Source organism: Dasypus novemcinctus, chromosome 21, assembly GCF_030445035.2.
Source record: "Dasypus novemcinctus isolate mDasNov1 chromosome 21, mDasNov1.1.hap2, whole genome shotgun sequence".
NCBI classification, from domain to species: domain Eukaryota; kingdom Metazoa; phylum Chordata; class Mammalia; order Cingulata; family Dasypodidae; genus Dasypus; species Dasypus novemcinctus.
Window position 1 is genome coordinate 53560593 of NC_080693.1, and position 20842 is coordinate 53581434.

The window sequence follows — 20842 nt, forward strand, 5'->3', positions numbered from 1 at the left end:
ATTCCTAATAAACTGTTCACACTGGTTACCTCAAGGGCAACTCTGGAAGGAAGGAGAAAAGAACGACTACCTCTTGTGTTATACAATCTATGAGTTGTCTGACATGTTACCACACTCATAATACCTTCTGTATTTGTTGTTTTTTTAAAGAAACTGATCTCAAATTCTAGTCCCCATCACTTCCTGGCTAAGCACTTTGAGGAAGTCGCTTAATCTTTTTGAGTCTTATTTTTCTTTTCTGTCAAATCATGACAATATTATTTCATAGAATTGTGGGGAGGATTTAGCAAGATAAGGCATGTCAAGTTCATAGCACAGAGCCTATTAAATGGTGAGTGACTAACAAATGAAAACTGCCCCCATCATTTCTCTTTACCCTCAATTGATGTGCTCTCAGGGATGTGAGTTAGTCACACATGGGAAACAATCACAAAAAGGAGGCTGAATCTGCTGTACCAACAAGTAACCAACAGCTTCCAAAGGTCAAATTAAAGTGATTTTCCCTTGGAATGCCATATTTAATGATCCATATCACTGACCACTCCCTCCATTCATCGAGACGGATGAGAAATAATTACACATGGCTCATTAGAAGTATGAAATGAAGTGGCTGGTCCTATGACTTAGACTGCTGCCTGCTCTCAAACCAGAATGAGTTGTGTGGGCATCTGAAAGCTACCTCGCCTTCCTCTGCTACCTAGATCCTTCACGTTTTTCTCTCTGCCCCAGGAATGCTACAGAGGTAGACCCACAGTGCTGTGGCCAGGCTGTTCCCCAGCAGCCCCTCCCTCAACTCCTTGAGCATTTACTTAATACTTATCTTAGGACCAGCATTAGGCCAGATCTTTTATTGACATATTTTCAATCTTCCCAACAACTCTAGACATAGCCATCACCCCATTTCACAGATAGGCTAAGGCTATAGAAATTGAGCCACTTGCTCAAGGTTCTATGGTGAGGGTATGGTAGCCTGTGATTTCCTCTTTATATAGTAGTAACTCAAAGTCAGAGACATCAGAAGAGCCAAAGGTTTAAATACTCCTAGGACAATAGTAATTCAAATTCCAGTGATAATTCATCTCAGATGTTAGGGTTAGAATATCTCTCTGCATGAGGAAAAACTTTTGTCTTTTAACTCATTTCCAGTATCATGTCTTGCAACCTCCATTCACACTGAACTCAAATATCCCCTTTACTAGGAAGGATTACCTGTATTAGTCAGCCAAAGTAATCCCAAGGTAGAATTTGTTGTATGGACATGGAAGGCTTTATTTGTAGGATTAAATTCTCACTGAAGATATGTTTTATGCCAGTATACGTTTTTCCAACTTCCATTTACTTTCCTTTGGCTGAAAAGTTGGGGACTTAGTCTATTGCTTGAAAGAGAGAAAAGATTGCCTTAGCACAGTTTCTTCATGAAAATATTCCTTCCTTCAAATTACAACTAGTTGGATGCTAGGAAAATGTATTTTATAGGCACATATGTTGAAGACAATAGTTTTTAAAACATTCAATTAGTTCTTCTGCCTTTGAGGTAGAATTTAAAAACACTCAAAGCAATAGGATTAAATTCACTTAAATCTCTGTGTGTCCAACTGTTACTTGGGAACCAATTATTTCTCCATTCAAACTATGCCAAGGATAATCAAGCACATTCTTGGCTATATTTCAGCCAAAGCAGATGGTCATTCATAAATCAGACCATGCCCCTTGCCCAAACTCTCAATGGTATCCTCTTATATTTGGAGTATTGGAGTAAAATGCAAACTCCTCCCATGGCCTGCAGTTTCCTGAATCAACTGGCCCTGATCTATCTAGCCAATCTCATCTCATCTCACTTTTTCCTTCACCTGATCCATCAAGCTCAAGTCAGCTGGCTTCCTCACATTTCCTTGAACTCATCAAGCTCTTCAGTCCTCAAGATCTGCTCTCCTCCTCTGCCTTGGACACCCTTTTTATCTAGGAAAAAAAGGTCATCAAGACAAATCTTTACTCTCAATATCCTCCTTGATTCCAGTAATTCCTTGCTCTCCTGGCCATGTCGTGCTTTGGTGAGAACTTTGTTCATTTTGAACCTAGACTGCCAAGCTGCATTAATAAACTAACTTGAACTTTTTGTTTCATTGGTTTTGAACATGCAGCTGATAGATTATGCTTTGGGTTTGCCAAGGCCCAGATTTTAAGCAGCTGAATTCACAGTCCCCAAGTATCTTTCATTGCTTACTGGACCCCGAGCAAATAGGCTGTTTGGGATTTGTGTTTTATAGTAGAATGGTAGGATTGCCATGGGGAAGTGTTTTGGCAAGATGTCAAAGCTATGAAACAGCAGGAAAATTCCATTGTTTATTTAGGCTCTGTGAAAATTAATTTGCAAAACTATTCAGGTCTCTTGTATGTTCTAGTTTACATGTAAATTAGAAAGTTGTAGGGAAAAGATGCCAGGAATGATGGAATTCAAACATCTTCAGACCAATTGTCCTTCAATTTGTTAGAGTGATTCTCACTTCATTTTGCTTTATTACATTTACATTTTTTTTTCTGAAGAATAAGTTCCATTAGTCAAGGTAGAAAATCATAATAATGGATGTTTTAAAATATGAATATGAAAGTTTAAAATCTGATTTACAGGCCGGGATAGCCATGGACACTAAGAGAAAAAAATAATTCATTAGTGAGACTCTAAAGTTAGAAATAGAAGCACAGCATTCTATAGCCCCACCTTTCCTTGCAGGGGGACATGGAGTGCCAGTAAACCTGAAGGATTGACAATATGGCAAATAGTTAAGTTCAGACCTTGGGGAGAACTGAGAGCTCTGGGCAAAGCCAGAGAGACAGTTTCTTATTTAGACTCTTGAAGCTAGTTCTCTCTAGCCCTACTCTGCACATAAAGTCAGCCAGCTCATTCCTGTGGCCTATTAAGTGTGGACACGCAACAGCCTCCTGTTTTCGCAGCCTTCATGCTAGAGCATTTTCCTATATCCCAGGTTAAACTGCATTTGCAGACCTTTGCCTGGACCATTTCTTACCTGAGGTCCCAGGACTTGCTTCAACACCTTATTATTGTCCCAACACTTGAAACCAAGTGTTTCTATCTGGACTAAAGCCTTGCCTGGTCCAGCTGTCCCTGAAGTAGTTCCTCATGAACAGTCATTCCCACCAGGTCTCAGGACCCAACAGATGTGACCTGAACACATCTTTTCTAGCCTGAACTGAAGGCTTTTTTGTTCCCAGACCATTCTGTCTACCTTACCCCATCTATGTAGGGCTTTTATAGAATCTTAACCTTATTTTGGAGAGTTGACTTTCTAAATAGTTCGATTTGAACCTTTGCACTTGATTTATTTTGACAGAAAAAACACATGCTCATGCTGCATTTGATTTATCAAAATAGAGACAGTAGCAAAATCCTCATAATGGCTATATAAACAATTTACTGTCAAACTCCCTGGCTTACAATAATCTGTTCTTGCTTGGCGTCTGCTTGGCAGGAAAGGGTTTCAAGCAGTGGAAGCCTATTAGGACTGCAAATCTGGAGACCTGGGTTCTGGTTCTTTTTCTGCTTCTACCTGGCTGTGTGACCCTGGGCTGCTGACTTTGCCTCTAAATTCCATGTATGTATTTAGGTGGCTCCTAAGGCTATTGGTTTATAACTGGTTTATAATCAGCAATCCAGTCATGAATAAGCTTAGTTATCCCTTCAGGAATGGAGCTGCTGAAGAAAACAGCTGAGTAGGGGAGAATGTTTTTGGATTGTTCCTCAATTGGCTGAGCAAGTAGTTAGAACCACACAGAGGCCTTGATAGTGAATGGGGATATAAAACCCCAAAACTCTTTTGTCATAAAGCATCCCATGCCCAATAAAAGCAAAGGCAGATGTTCGCATAAAGTTTTTGCTGTTTATGTTTTTTGTAGGAGACTTTTCTGGTATGAAGTTTATTAGTGAAGTGCTGCAGCAACTGCCTGCCTGTGTCCCTGTGTAATGGCAGTCTTGCAATATATTTATGGGGCTGGACAAATTTTCATTAATGATTTTCATGGGAGTAGAGGAAATGTAATGTGCACCAGCTGTAACTACATTTATCATGCAGCTGCCTCCCAGAGATGCCTCCCCCAGACCTCATAGATGTTTTGATTGTCAAAGAGATTATTGACTCACAGAGTTTTAAAGCTAATTAGTTTTCCTATTTGCCAGGGTAACAACTTATCGCAACTTTAGTGGCTTAAAACAACACAAATTTTCTGTTACACATTTCTGAAAGTCAGAAGTCTGAAATGAATCTCATGACCCTAAAATCAAGGTGTCGGCAGGCCTGTATTCCTTCTGGAGATTCTAGAGAGAATCCCATTGCTTTGCTTTTCCATCTTCTAGAGGCTGCCTGAATTCCTTGGCTCATGGCCACTTCCTCCGTCTTCAAAGTCAGCATCTTAACATCTCCTCTCCTCTCTGACCTCTGTTTCCAACTGTACATGCTCTCTCTGACTTTGACATTCTGCCTCCCTCTTATAAGGGCCCTGGTGGTTACACTGGGGCCACCTAAATAAGCCAGGATAATCTCCACATCTCAGGGTCCTTAATGTAATCACATCTGCAAAATCCCTTTTACCAGTTCACAGGTTCTGGGTATTAGTACATGGATATCTTTTTTGGGGGTCAGGGAGGCGGGTCATTATTTCCTTATTCTGCCTATCACAGGAGCCACAGAGACCAGCCAAAGCCCAAGGGATAAATGAGTTGTCTAAGGTCACAGAGCTAACTTGCGAGGGTGCCATGACTGTATCACTGGCATCCTCACACTTGGCACATTTAGGGGCAACACTGATGAAGAGGGATCGGAGCATGTCCTATAGAGGCTTTATTTTCCTGATAAACCTGAAAGGATAGAAGCATAGGATTAAGTCAGTGATTTTAAAAAAGAGCAGTTTAGGGAAAGAAGAAGTTTAGATTTTTTAAAGTGCGTTCTTAATGCTCAAACTTCCTTAAATATTGTAGTTTTGCTAGCACGTGCCTCCTCATGATGCTGAGGAACTTGCAATGACAGCTTACCATCAACAAGGAGGAGAAATGAGACAAGGAATCATGATATAAAAGTGCCTCCTAATACCCTTCCTCCCATTCCACCCCCTACTCTTTCTACTACTGTAATTGTCTATACATTGCAGCCATTTGGAAAATTATAGCTGGAGGATCCATTCAAACCCTTTAAACCAGAGGGGATGGAGTCATGAGAGGTTTATTGGCATGAGTTGAACCAAGTTAGGTATTTGTCATATTTCACTATAAGGCCCATCTTCTTTTGGTGCCAAAGCATTCTTCTAGGAATCCGAGGAACTTTTTAGTCCTTCTTCCATTTCCACCCAACAGTGTCTGTAACAAATAATAGGATCATAGAATTTAGATTTAGATGTGGCTAAAAGTACCTCCTAGTCCAGTTCTCCTGAATTATGGGTCTCTTATAGAGTTTCTCAAGAGTTTGCCAGACTCTTCTCTTGCCTAGTTTTCTCCATCCATGAAATGGGAGGAATGATAACTGCTGTAATTTAGAGACTGTATCAAAGTTGCCTGGAGTTCCCCAGAGGACAGGTACACTAGACAGTGTTGTGACTTGATTGTAAGGTTCATGTTCTCCAGGAATCATCCCTGCCACCCGCTCCCTCCACTGCAGGGTTGGGTGCCCCTCATCTTTATCCTGCAATGCTCTTGACTTACCTTATTCCTAGAGTGGTAATTGTTCTTGTGCTTATCTGTCTTCCTCCCTGTACACATTACAGTGGACGAATGAATAAATGGCCATATATCCTCAGAGGTGTGTGGAGGACACATGGATTCAAGATGTCAGTGGAAATATACTACAATGGGTGGGAAAAGACTAATCTTCATAAAATTAGTTGGTTGGCTGCCCCAAACCCTGCTAACTTTATTAAGTAGAAGAGAATATGACTGGAAATTGACATGAAATTTATTCAAGTAGATGTTTTTATTTGATACTAAAAATGAGTAGATGGTTTTGCTTTGGATATTTGCACACAGCACTAAATGACATTCATTCTGCCCAGCAAATGAACATGTTCTTCAGCTACTGTACTTTAGGTTAATGACACACTGTTGGCCTAAACAAAGACAAAGTCAAGTTGCCAAGCTCCTGTTTGTTACTGACTAGGGGATGTAAAAATAATTCACTCTCTTAGTTTTGTCTTGATGACTCACAGACTAATATCTTATACATGTTGAATGCTCATTTCTTTGAAAAGCTTCAAATAACTTCTAGATAGAACAAGGTTGATTCTCACATTATTCCTGCCAAATGGGAAACCAGACCATCAACTCAGAAATTGCTGAATATTTGATATAGTCAGACATTTTACACAGATTATGTAGCTGAACTATGCTATCTTCCCAATAAAGCATTAGTGCCATCTGTACTCATCAAAAAGGCCACAGGATATATGGTCTGGAAGAAAATCTCACCTTAAGAGAATATGACTGTAGAATTTAGAGAAAGTGACCAAGATTCAGGCTGTTAAATCACCCCAGGGCTCTTTGTGGGTAGAGACCACTAGAAGTCTCTTTTTTGCAAAACCTTGATTTTCAGTTTTTGTATCATAGTTCCTTCTACATTGCTTCCCCAACCTTCCACCCCAACAAAATTCTACAATGTCTTCTTGTTTCTAGTTCCTTCATTCTGGGGATTGGTGAACTCAGCTTGGAATCTTTGCTCTGTGGGGAAACGGCAGTCACCAGTCAACATAGAGACCAGTCACATGATCTTCGACCCGTTTCTGACACCCCTTCGCATCAACACTGGGGGCCGGAAGGTAAGCAGCCATGTTGCTTTTGCTGTGAAGTTAAGGAGGGAGAGATGCTGATTTTGAAAGCTAATCCTCCAGCCCTCAATAGCTGTGGCAAGTTTGTCTTTCCACCGAGGAATTCCACAGGCCTTACGCCTACTGCCAACAAATACAGTTATTTCTAAATTGTTTTTTTTTCCTCCCTTGCGAGTAGATCTCTCATGCTTCTAATTACCCTGTACCCTCTAGAGGTTGCCTGAGGTCCTATCCATGAAGGTCAGAAAACAGAGTTGCTTCCCCTGCATGTCATACCAGGAAAATCATTGCTCTTGGAAACCATTTTACCAGGGCTTCTTTTAACCTCGACACAGTGAAAATTATTTCTAACAAAATCAAAATCAGATGTTCATCATCCTTGGTGGAAAAACAAATAAACAAAAATCACCTTAGATGAATTATAAGAAAATCAATAATTAATCTTCCTAGGGGCGTCTTGCTGGCTAAGAATGCTGCAAAGAAATGCTGAATTGTGCTTTGTCATTGTCAACCTGAAAAGCCTCTCCTCACCCCCAGCCCCCAAGATGAGCTTCTCCTTAATTTGCAGAAGGTCATAGTACCTGCAGGGTCATCTCTTTCTGGACTCTAGCATTTCTCTTGGCTGGTTCACTTTTAGTTGGCTACCTTTTACTGTTAAATAGATTGCTGGAAAAAAACATGGGAAATTGTATGTGAAGGTGATTTAGCTATTGTGAACTTAAGAGGAATGGAAAATCATCTCTGCGCAAGAAATCGGGGTTAAAAGTTCTAGGCAACTTTTGTTATTGCTGATGGCTGATCCTCCAGGGCTTTGAGGCTCGGCTCCCTCTTCCCCTTATGTGGTCCAGTCACTGTATTCCCTGTTGAGTTTGTAAGTTATTTTTTCTTGTTCTGATTTATTGGAGTTTTCTTCCTACCACATAACTGACCAAAAAAAAAAAAAAAAAAACCCAAAATAAACCCCAAAACCATAAGGGCTCATCAAAGAGTTTTAGTGACTTTTACTCAGAGAACAAGGCAGATTTTAAAAGCTGTTACATATGATTGCAGCTATTTAGTCATATAGTATTTGTGTGCTCCTTTAAATATGACTTGGGAATCATTTTTTGTAGCAAGGTCCTATGTCAGCATTTAGTCAATTGCTCTGGTTCCATAAGAAACCAGTCTACCCTCATATTTGCTTCATTTGCAGTTTTACTTTTATAAACCCTCAAAGGAACTAGAAATGGATTCTAAATACATGTCCCCCTAAAAAGGTGCATCATTCATTTAAAACAATGAATATGAGTTCACTGGTCCACAGTTTGAATGTTGCCATTTTGACCAAATAGTCAATCATTCTTTCTTTCTGGGAGAGTGTGATGGACGTAACAGTTGCATTCTAGGCAAAGGGAAAAGCAGTGCAAAAGCCCAGGGCAGAAGGGAGTTTGGTCCCCTAGTTCCAGAAATGACTTGAGAGGCAGGCAGCAAGGCTGAACCCCAGAGTGCCAAGAGGAGGTGGTAGGGAAGTGAGGATGGAGAGGAGGGTAGGGGCCAGATCACGAAGCTGTGTTAAGGAACTGGATCTATTTCCTGAGAGTTACAGCAAGCATATGAAGGGTTTTTAAGTAAAGTGTGTGTTGGAAGTGGGTGGGAAAAGTGCATACTCACAAATAACAGATATATAATTTTCACTCCCCATCAGACCATCTTAGTGGAAAATGTTGACGTGAAAGAAAGGGAAAATAAAACTAATTCCAAGATAGGTTCCTCTTAAAATATTTTGGGAAACAAGACTAGGAGATGGCTGATTGGTATGTTATGCTTTTTCCCCTTTATTTGACAAGTGGGTTTTTTAACTTTGCAATTCAGTTAAGTGTACCTGATCCAAATCAATTTTCAAATGCACTGGAGTTTGGAATATTGGAAACATTTACTTTTGACAATGTAAATATTTATATCTGGAATGATTTGTGTTGTGAGCTGTTTGAAGAGCTTTGCATTTGTGAAAGGTGGAAAATAAAATATAGATGGCAGTAGGATAAACTAACTCATAATAGAATGCTTAAACTTGGTAGACAATAGCTAAATCATGTTTGCAAACTTTCTAAAGGTGGCATTTAATGAGTTGGAGACTTATTTAAAAAGTAAGGATCTGAATAATTGCAATGAATTTCGTTTTGCCTAAAACAAATGTGTATCCAACTCCAAAGGTATAAAAAACACTCTACAAGACTAGAAATTTCATAGAATTTGGGAAAGGTGCAACCTTTTTTTAGTCTGCGATCAGATGGGTGTTAGGATGCTAAATACATCCCACTTTCTATGTGTTTTATGTTGTGTTTTTACCCATGAAGATTATTCCTGCTAGCGTTTAAATGTACCTTCTGCTCAAACCTATGAAACAACTCTGCTGCAGATCCTGGCTTGTGTTACTGTGTTGGATTAAGGGCTTTTTCTTAGCAGGGGCTAGGGCTGAAATTCAACCTGAATACAAGAATAATAAAAAATAGTCTTAATTAGATGATGAGATTATCAGACCAAAGTGAGTGTGCATGGACTGTTTGTGTATTGATTTTAATGTGCTAATCACATGAATGAGCTTCTTGGTAATATGAAAATGAAAATAAGAAGTGAGAAGGTTACCCCAAAATATGAGAGAAGAATAACTCCCCTTGATCATCATGCGGTACTGTCATTCCTATAGTATTTACTTGCGAAGTTCTCTGATACAGGTTTTGCTTTCATGAAAGAGATGTGATACATAGATAGTCTCTCTGCTGATCTAAAATAAATATGCAGAAGAAGAAAGAACAAATTGAAATTAAGTCTAAAAGCAGTTACTAATTCTTCCGTTTTAACCAAAAACTAGTTCTGGCATCTTTCCTCATCTTTTCGTTTTTTCAGTAATGGACATCCCAGTAGTTAATACCCTGGTAATTGCTCATGGTATGTTAAATTAAAAAAATAAGATATAAACTAAGTCACTTGATCATAAATTTTGTTTTGAAAGTACCTATTATGTACATATAACAGAGACTGGTATCAAAGGTAAAATTATTTGTTTTCTTTCTATCTTTCTACATCAAGACTGCATTAATTTAATAATCTGGAAAATGCCTATTATGCATTAATCCCCCACTCATTTTGGGTAGAATTATACTTGGAGTTGAAAGATGTGGTATATAGACTAGTGCCTCCCCAAAGATGTCCACGTTCTAATCCCTGGGACCTGTAAATATCCCTGGGACTTTGCAGATGTGATTGAGGATCTTAATATGGGGGGATTATCCAGGATTATCCTGGATATGTAATCACAGGGTTTCGTAAGGGAAAGAGGGAGGCAGAGAGTCAATGAAGATGTAAGGATGAAAGCAAAGTTTGGAGTGATGCAGGGCCATGAGCCAAGGAATGTGGGCAAAGCTGGGAAAGGCAAAGAGATTGATTCTCCCTAGAGCCTTCAGAAGGAACACAGTCCTGCTGAAACCTTGATTTTATCCCAGTGAAATTGATTTCAGACTTCTGCCTTACAGAATTTTAAGATAATAAATCTGTGTTGTTTTTAGCCACCAAGTGTGTGATTTGTTACAGCAACAATAGCAAACTAAATACAGTAGATGTTACAAGCCACCACAAATCAACAAACACTGTTAAAACTTTTTTAGTGCTTTTATAAAATTACAACTTGAAATACTCTTTCCCTTTACTAAGAGAAAAAATCAAAATGACCTTAATCACAGATTCCCAGCATCTTAGCTTCATGAGCATACCTTTCAAAGTCAACTACTGCTACTTCCCATCCAGCATTGAGTCTGTTTAATTTTTTTTTCCTTGTGTTATCACATGGAATTATAATCTCCTTACATTTCTTCAGAATGGGTCCTGTTCTTGGTTTCTTCTGCAGGATATTTGAAAAGCTTTTAAGGGAGTCCAGTATGAATCCTTCGTAGGCAGCGGATCCCTGATAAGAGGACAAAAGTGCTAGGACCTGGAAACTCTGAAGAGAAATATTTGACCTCAGTGCAGTAGCTTAGTTGAAAATATAAGGAGCAAAAAAGAAGGGAGACTGACCTTTATCAGCCCATGAACTCATCTCAAATATCTCAAAGATGCAGCCTTTTCCTTATTCAGTTTTCTTTTTTGAGTTTGCTCAGTAGATGCCTGAAATACAGATTCTAGAGGAAGGCACTGGTATCTCTACCGATTGTTGTTATCAATTTCCTTTTGAATCCGAATACTTAGGCTTCTATTATAGAGGGCCTCAGCAGGAGATAGATGGAACACTTAAATTGGGTGAGTTTCAGATATTTTAAATAAAAAGATAATTTCCATCTACCCCTAGGCTTGAAGGGGCAAGGGTAGGAATAGCTATCAGAACCTGGAGACAGGAGAGGAATCCCTAACATTTCAGTGAGGGAATCAGTCAGGGATGGAGCAGGGGAGTAAGAGCCAACCTCATTTCCTTTCCCCCATCTTCTGCAAGGGCTCCCTTGGAGAGAAACCAAAGACCAAGGAAGTTTGCCAATTCAGTCCATAAAAGCCAACCTCCAGGCCACAGAGCAGCATGAAGATAGATCTTAAAGGGTAAATGGAAAACATCCAGCACAGTCTATAGATTTATCTACAGGACCATTTCCACATTTCCCCTGAAATTAATATGAGCTAATAAAACTAATCTTTACCTATAAAATTAGTTTCAGACACACCTCAGCCTGGCATTCAAGACCCCCTATAATCTAACCCCATATCTCCTTTCTATAGCCATACCTCTCTTAAATTCTATGCCTACTCAGGCTCCCAGTGAAATTCTAATACTTTTTAAAAGAATCTCACACTTCCTTGTAATCTGTGTGTTTGACCACAGGACATACTAAGTATTCCTAGACCCCTCCCCTTTAATATTCAACTTCTCTGGCTCCAGTGCTATCTCCCCTAAGAGACTACTCTTGGTCTTCTTAGCTGGATCCCTTCATTCAGCTTCTTTCATATCTTACTTGTATTTCTTTTGGGACCTGACCTTGCTCTCTAGTCTGTTAATTTTACTTTCCTTGTCCCCATTAGTGGATCATGAGCTCCTCAAGATAAGTGTCCCTTCCTGTTTTCAGTTTTACATACCTGGGATCATCTATGATGGTGTTGGTTAATTTGATGTAAAACAAGATTTTTCTTGATTATCAAACAAAAAATTTAAGTGAAGTTAATCAGAAGTTGTGGAATTGTGGAAATCCAATGAGGAAAAGCAACTGTGCCATCAACAGACTCTGTCAGTAGAGTTAATTGTTAGATATTGCATTTTTCCTCAGGTATGAGTGAAATTAATTAGGAAAAAAAATAAGGAATATAAATTGGTTTAGTTCTTAAAATCTTACCACTTCTCTGCTTTTAAATTCCCCCATGAACCTGATAGCAAAATTTACTTGACCACACTCAATTATTGCCATTCATTTTATGTCTACCATTCTACATACTAAAACCTTGTATATGTGAAGCGCTCAGTTCCTTCAAGAAGCTTATGATGTATTTGGAGAGAAAATATAGAAACACAAGTTAAAAGGCAGTAACTGATTTCAAAAACTATTTGAGATGAGGGTGGGATAGATATTAAGGAAGCAGTGAAATGATTAATTGCAGCTCAATCATTTTGGCATTCATTTCTAATAGGGGTAGAAAGTTGAGTTGGCCAAAGCAAGATATATTAAATTGGTAGGATATTAGCTAATAGAGAAAGATAGAATGAAATATAGTTTGCAGGTGGGTGTCTAAAATTCAGATGTTCTGGCTCCACGTGTGGACGACTGAAAGAAAAGGTAAAGTAAACCCATTTTGTCATCTAAATATGTTGCTATGGAGCTGATTTTTATTGTATAACTGATATTAAACTTTCATAGATAAATATTCTTACCTATTTGTGAACATTAGCTCTCTTTAAGCACTTTGGGTCTTTTTATAATGAAGATTTGATATGAAAATGGTGTGTATAATTTTACATGTACTTGTGGGATAGAATAGATCTTTAAGAACTGTTAAAGAGGTGAAAGCAATTCTTATTTATAAATGATAATGTAATAAGTTTCTTGATCTTCCAAATTGATAATATCTTTTCTTAGAAGAAAGCAATAAGGGGTTTGTTTACTTGGATCCCATTTAAACAAACAAGGAAAAGTTTAGTAATGTAGAATGGACATTAACTCTGGGGAAAGTCTATATGTTATCTTAGAAATCATGGGTAGCCAAGGTTAAAAAAATCTAAGTAGTGTGAGACATGAACACTAAGCCTTCAAAAGGCATATTTTAAAAATAATGTATTTAAAATAGCTTTTTTCTCAATGCCTCATGGAAGACGACTCAGGAGGATTGTAAAGCTCTTAAAAATGAAATTATGTTAATACAATTATAAATGATGATTTCGGAAAGGAGTTGGCCGGAGCTAAAGATACTGATGAGGCTGCACAGGGAGTTTGGTGAGAAAAAGTGTTTTTAAATGGCCTGTAAGAGATGTGAGGGGAAAGAGCTTCTAGCCAAGGAGGAGAACCAAAGGGAAATGGCTTGAAAAATTGGTTTCAGAGAGAAGAGTAACCAGAATGAACTGAGGCTTCCAGAAAATGAGGTGGCTTTTTGTGGTTAGCGGAAGGAGAAGCACCAAGGCAAGGTAAGTTTACATTTTAGAAATGATAGATGTCCACAGATGATCTGATGTGCGATCTGGGTTTGAATCTAGGTGTACCACTTATCAGTCTGTACAAGAGGCTTAACCCCTCTCTAAGCTACATTCTCCTCACCAGTAAAAGGAAGATCTTAATAGAACCCCCCTCATAGGGTTATGGTAGAAGGAATTATATGAACTAATGCACATAGTAGGCCAGTGATAGTGCAAGTTATGAGGCCGATGACTGGTAGAGAAGAGCATACTCATCAATTGTTAGCGACCATCAGCGGTATTGTTCCTGCTATTAAAATTAGCAAGAAAACACAACTTAATTCCTACTTTCGTTTTTTCTAAGCGATTAACATTCAAATTAGAATTGGAAGCATGTATACTGAGGTGAAGTGATTGTATGAAAGGACCTAGCTGCTGAGAAATCACCCAGAACTTGCCATTAAAGGAAGCAATGCCCATGCAAGCCACCGGGGACGACTAAGGAAAGTGTTGACAGAATCTTGCACCGCTTTTGCAAAGCATCAAGTGACTGGAGGTATAAGCAACCCCTCCCACACTGCAGGCTGCAGAACACACACTCAAGGATGCTTCACTAAGGTGGATTCTTTAAAATGATGGTATTTTACATCCTATACTCCCCTTCTTGAAGATTCTCAAAGCACTTTAGTCTATTAAAGGCACTGAGATGTTTTCCAGTAGAAGAACCTGCTTACCCAGCAGTTCCCAGAATAATTTTAGCTTTTATTTATGTATGTATGTATGTATGTATGTCACAAAATACCTATCTACATCCCTTGAAACACGGTTCTGTGAAAAAAATAGTTGGGAAATTCATAGTATATGTAAATTTCAGTAAAACATCTGATAAAATTTCAAACAGAATGAAGCATGCAAGAAGACAGTAAGTTAGTTAGGTGTCTATAATGAATTAAACAGTGACTGACAGATCATAGCTTTGTCTTAAGCTCTCTCCCATTAAATATTTTGATTGGAAGTTTGGCTAGGAACACAAAATAAAGATGGAACAGAAGGCATTGCAATATTTTGAAAGACAGGATAAGAACAAGCTTGCCAGTACTCCAATCCAAAAAATTGAAGTTCAGTAGGCATAAAGGTAATGCTTTACTTTTAGGTATATGTTTTTTAAAAGCTGCACAAATTCAGGCTGGACGAGATATGCCATAAGAACAATGCATGTAATAAAGACGAGGAGTCCATGGGTAATAAGCTCAGTATAAGCAAACAGCATGGGGAGGTTGCCAAGCAATGAATTTGGCCTAATAACAGTACATAAGGTGCCATGTCCATGCTAAGTGAGGTCGTAGTCCTGCAGTACACCTGACTGAGAAGACAGTATCTGGGATGTTACAGACAGTTCCCCTAATCTGATGGTAAGATTAACGAATGAAAAGATACTGACAAAGTGCAGTACAGGAGTGGAGGAAACTTGATGAGAAGAATCTAAATGTTCTGTATTCAGTTTTATCTATTTATCTATCTGTCATTCTCTATCTGAAAGGAAAATATTTTAGGAGGGCATTAGAGAGCCTTCTGTGTCTGTCCTTTGCAGCTTCAGACACCAGAGAACTAGCCCTGGTGTTTGGAAGCAACTTGGGCTTGACTTCAATTCCAAATACTAATTCAAACTGTGTGAAAATTAAATGACCACCTGTGTTTCATTGAGACCCCCAGCACCAAGAGAGTGCTGGTGGGTGCTGACAGCCACGTGAGACTTCAGAAAACACTCAAGTATCTCATGAGAGACTCGAGTTGGCCTAGAAACCCCCTTCAACCTGGAAACCCTTTGATTCTATATAAACAGTGGTTAGAAAGGCACATGGAGTATATTTCCTTGAGGCTGATTCCAGAATGAGATTTAGCTGGGATGTAAACCCTCCTACAGGAAAACTCCCTTTAAAGCCCTGGCATTGGTTTGGGGAAAACTTGCATTCCCTTCTTCTGAAACTCTATCAAAACTATTCCTCAAAGTCTGGGATGTAGGGCAGTTTCTCCTTTAGGATACTTTGCTCTCTCTAGTTAGAATGGAGGATTCAGGGCAAAATGAATGTTTCAAGAAAGGACTCCAGTTAAAGATAAAGAAATGAGGCCAAGTTAATTGTTTTTATCCTTAGAACAGAGCTTTTCTGCAGGAAGTAGAAGGTTTCAGTGTGTAACATTGAAAAGTGATGAAAGATAAGCAAAATGCAAAACATCAAATGGTGTATCATAAATCCTAAATTCAAAATAGATTCAGAGCAAAAAGGCATTCTGTTAAGAGTATCAGGTTCTCATGCACCATTACAGAGCTTACATCTGGGCTGAGGATTAGATCACAGTGTCTTTACAGTTCCTTTGTACTGTTTACCTCTTTGCATTGCCCAGAGAATCAACACAGGCATTATAGAGGTCTCCCAAGGAAACCTGTGGATGTTTTATAAAGGCATCCAATGCTCTTTCATTCTTTACTTCTCTGATATGAGTTAGAAACAGTGGTGATTCCTTTCGTCTTCTTACTTCTTTCCTCTACCCATCTCCTTTTCTTTCTCCCTTGTCTCCACTTCTGTAATTCTCCAATCATACCCTTGCCTCTCCAGTCATCTTCCTCTCCACTTTCCTTTTCCTTTTCCCTATACCTCTTCTCATCCTTTCCTTTTCTCCCCACCTCTATTCCTTCCTCTTCCCCCTGGTTCTGAGCACATAAGACTGAAGAACCTCTTCTCTCTTCTGTGTCAGAGTAGAGTGGGTTCTCCCCTTTCATGAAACATTTTAACTAAATGCAGAAAGATTGACAGATACAGGATTTTGGTGACAATAGTTGAGTGAGAAAAAAACAAGCTATCCCTTCATAGCTATAGTAGTGGTGCTATATCATAGTAAATTCATAAGGTTGGCAGAATTTAAAACTAAAGGAAGAATCCTGATGGCTAGCTTTTTCTTAAGTACTCTCCTATTTGGTTCTTTTGGTGGGAGGTTTGCAGTGTTGGAGATTGAGTCATTCCCTCACAAAGGCATGTTCAGGTCCCACCCCTAGTCCTGAAGATGTGGACCACTGTAACTGTGAAAACTGTGAAAACATTACTTCATTTAAAGTGTGGCCTAAAACTCAGCATATAAATGCATTACCTTCCCCCCAGCATGGGACATGACCCCCAGGGATGATCTCCCTCACACTGAGGGGTTGCTACCAAGCACCAGCGAGTGATGCAACTAGAAAAAGACCTTGAATAAAAGGGGGGAAAGGTAAAGATGAATTAATTTATATGGCTAAGAGACTTCAAAGTGACTCAGGAGGTCATCAGAGAAGCAACCCTTATGCACATCTCAGCAGGATCTCATATATTGCCAAAGTAGATACTACTCAAAATAGTGGGGCTCCTGAGGGCTCTGGGAACACCCAAGTCCTGTGGTCATGGCACATAGCTCTAGAGTTTTGTGCCTTGCCAGAGGGCCCTATTTTGGGGTTTATACTCCCCAGTGTGACAGAGTTGGACTCAGATATGTTTCTCTACACGTGCTTCTTAAGTCCCTTTTATTTGAACCAATAGTTGGTGCTTGAGTTGATAGGTGTAAGTCAAGAAGCTTGAATCTCTGGGCTGTCCATGTGCCAGCTGGGCCCTGAGCCTCAGCGGAGTTGCAATATCCACTCTCCAGTTCATGTGACTCACCCAGGACAATTAACAAGAAGGTGAGGATGGACAATCACACCACAGAACAGAAAGAGTCTACAGCCGCAGCAGGAGAGTCTCACCCATCAGTCATATGGGATCGAAGCCCCCTCTCAATTAGAGGTGGAATGGGCATCACCATCCCAGAATCCTCAGGATTGAGGAATAAAATATGGACTAGAGTGGAATTATTGGTATTCTACTATAAACTTATTTTGATTCTAGCAATGGAAGAAATTATATCATTGATGTGGAGACAGTGGCCACTGGAGGTGCTGAAGTCAGGGAGAAGTAAAAAGAGGTGTAATATGGGGGCATTTTCGGACTTGGAATTGTCCTGAATTATATTGCAATGACAGATACAGACAATTATATATCCTGCCATAACCTACAGAATTGAGTGGGAGAGAGTGTAAACAACAATGTAAACTATGATCCATGTTTAGTGACAATGAATGTCCTATACTAATGAAAGAAGTTGTTAATGTGGGGAGAAGTGGGAGTTGTGGGGAGTGGAGCATATGGGAATCCCTTATATTTTTTTATGTAACATTTTATGTAATCTAAGAATCTTTTTAAAATAAATAAAAAAAATAAAAAATAAAATAAAAATGTGACCTAACTGAATCCAGGTGGGCTTTACTCAGGTTTACTGGGGTCTTTCATAAGCAGAGTGAAATTCAGAAGGATGCCACAAGGTGCGGCCTGAAGCTGGAAATCAATGGAACCAGGAAGAAAAAGGAGAAAATGCTACCATGTACACTGCCATGTGAGGGGAATAATGAGGAACCCACAGATTGCCATTCAGCAGGAAGATACCAGAGGAAACAAGCCCTCTAACCTCTGAAACCGAGTCAATAAGTTCTTATTTGAGCCAAACCATTGTGTGGGATTTGTTTGAGCAGCCAAGAAAACAAAACAGATAGAGACATAACATGAAGGTGGAATGAAAATTTGGAACTTAGCACAATTTTTATAAGAGAATATGGGGGAAGTGGATGTGGCTCAAGTGATAAGGCTTCTGCCTACCACGTGGGAGGTCCCATCCCTAGGATCTCCTGATAAAAAAGAAGAGAAAGTGTACCTGGGCTGCAAGCCAATTGCCTGTGCAAGTGAGTCACACAGCAAGATGATGACGCAACAAAAGAGAGAAGAAGGGGAGAGTCAAGGTGAAGCACAGTAGAAACCAGGAACTGAGGTGGTGCAGCTAACAGGGAACCTCTCTCCACATCAGAGGTCTCCAGTGATTGAATCCCAGTGAATTCTAGAGGAGAAGAAATGAGAAGAGAAGACCAAAGAGAGAAAGAGACACAGAAGATCGCACAGCAAATGGACACAGACAGCAAAAACAACAGGGGAAGGGGAAGGGGAGAGGAAAAGGGGGAAATAAATAAATAAATAAATCTTTTTTAAAAAGAGAGAATATGGGGAGGATTAACGTGATACGTAATGAATTTGAAGGTATATTAATTCATAGAAGGAAGAATTTCCTCCAGGAACCTACGATTACGAATCTGTCTTATTTGACTTTTCTAGTCCCATGATCCCACAGATGTAACTATAATAACAAACATTTTACAGATTAACTATTCTTCTAAAAATAGATGACACAGTGTCTTATTCAAATGCACTGCTTGTGGCTCAGGTCTTTTGCCAGCATATAAAAATGGGGGAGGAGTAGATAAGGGAAGAAAACCAGAATCTAATTTTTGCAGACTTCTTTCAAGCAAGCTTCATCTCTCAAGCAACCCAGAACAAGTAGTTCCTTTATAATAAAGAAGATAAAAACTGGCAGAGCACTTGAGCAAGAGCCGAAATAGTCCCATACCCAAGAGAGGTTTTTGATTTTGATATTAAAACTGGCATCAGTTGTGCATTCTCTCCAAGAAGGCTTTGAAATTGATTGACTCCATGAAAGCCTGGTCATTTTGCTTGTCAGACCAGTGAAGTGTTCCTTCATGAATTGTAGAGACTTCGAGTCCTGTTAAAGTTAATTGTTGAGCCCTGTTAAAATACTATTGAAAAAAACAACAGCACAGCATCATTTAATCATAACTTGATGGCATTAATAAAGTAACCAACTTGAGAGTAAAAAAATATATATTATCATTGCCTAGAAATTGGATATTTTCTGCCTGAAAATTGGTTTGAAAATAAATAATAATTTCCCCACCACCTAGGTTAAAACTGAAAAACTGGAATCAAAATTCCACTTTTGGGGGTCTAACTATTATAAAAAATTAACATCTAAATGGTTATTGAGCTTTTAATTTTTCTTGTTTGAATTTATTATTAATACATAATGAAGGATTAAGACCAGCTAAAGTAATCAGTCCATGTCTTCCCAGTAATCTCATATATTTTAACAGTTTAGAATCTAGGTGTTCTAATATCTTGTTCTGTATATTCTGGGGCCAAGACTGAAATTTATAAGCAATGTTAAGACCAGCCAGTTCAGCATAACATCTCTTTCTCTCATGTAGTAAACCCAGCGTCTATTCAGTAAGGCAACTGTTAGCCTTAACAACCCACCTAATGTTCAGAAAAAATTCTTTTCTTGTTTTCATTCAGATCTTCATCAGATGTGACACTTAAAATGCCATTGGTCAGTTACAGCCTTAGTTCTGAAACCCCTGTGCTCTGACCCAAACATAGAAACCAGGTACATATGATGTTGTATGATGTCACATTTCTACCCATAGATGAAAACAATATACCCACATGGTTTGATGTGTCATATCCAATAGCCTTTCATAGAATCCTATCAAACTTGTAAGATGTGAGAAGTGATTCTTCATATCACATCTCAGGAGCAGATTTGTTACCTAATTTGCAATTTTCCTCTGAAATATTCAGGAAATATTTCTTTTTAATGGAAAAGCATTCATTTTTCTTTTTTTTTTTTTAGCCAAGTAGCTACTTTTGCTCATTTCTCAATATGAGCAAAATGTATTACTTGTGCTATGATGAAGAAATTGAATGCACATTACTAATAGACTGTTGCTTTTTAACACTCATTTGTTAGATTGACTTAAATATAGAAATTAACTCAGTGTCAACTCCCAAATTATTTATTCTGTGTTGTGAAAGAATACAACTTTCACAAGCACAGAATGAATAGACTAAGCTTTTGGGAAAATTACCAGCTCAAAATATGTGTATCATTTTTTCAGAGCCTGATATTCCCTAAGACTAGGTTTAGAGCCTTGGATGGGAATTCCTGTGCAAGTGATTTGCTAAAGGAGCATTCTCGGGTGAAAGCAGTAAGGGAATGAAGAAAGTAGGGTAGGACTAGGGGAGAACCTAGGCAAAGACCTGGGCTCATCTGGAGTCAACCTCAGCCTAATAGCACAGGGAATTTCTGAGCATGACCCGTGACACAGTGCTATTTAACCCTCCCCCTCAGAGGTTAGGGAGCCAGCTGTCAGTACCCTGTTATCATAGGTGCGATCTCCCTGGCATTCTCAAGCAATGCAGCTTTTGCACTGTGCTCTGCTGGAGGCACCACTCACACTGGCTTTCTAGAGCCCATCATGCACTCTCTTCCCAGCTCCAAGTTCATTGACATGAACTTGGTAGCTTGAAATGAACCAAAGGCGTTGGGTAATTAAACTTAAGAAATCTACAAATGCTAAAATCAGGGCCTGCCCCCTTCCCTGACCTGCTCTAGGGAGCTGATTGTTAAACATTCACCAGCATACCACTGTTTTCACAGGCC

At 39.1% G+C, this 20842-nt stretch overlaps 1 protein-coding gene across 1 annotated transcript in view; it reads left to right on the top strand.

Moving 5' to 3' along the window:
* The window catches only part of CA10 (carbonic anhydrase 10), a 509505-nt gene that overhangs the window by 219181 nt on the left and 269482 nt on the right, over nt 1-20842 (top strand). Inside the window, exon 4 of the mRNA XM_023585208.2 lies at nt 6671-6813. Coding sequence (XP_023440976.1) covers nt 6671-6813 — 143 coding nt within the window. The remainder of the gene's footprint in view (nt 1-6670; nt 6814-20842) is intronic.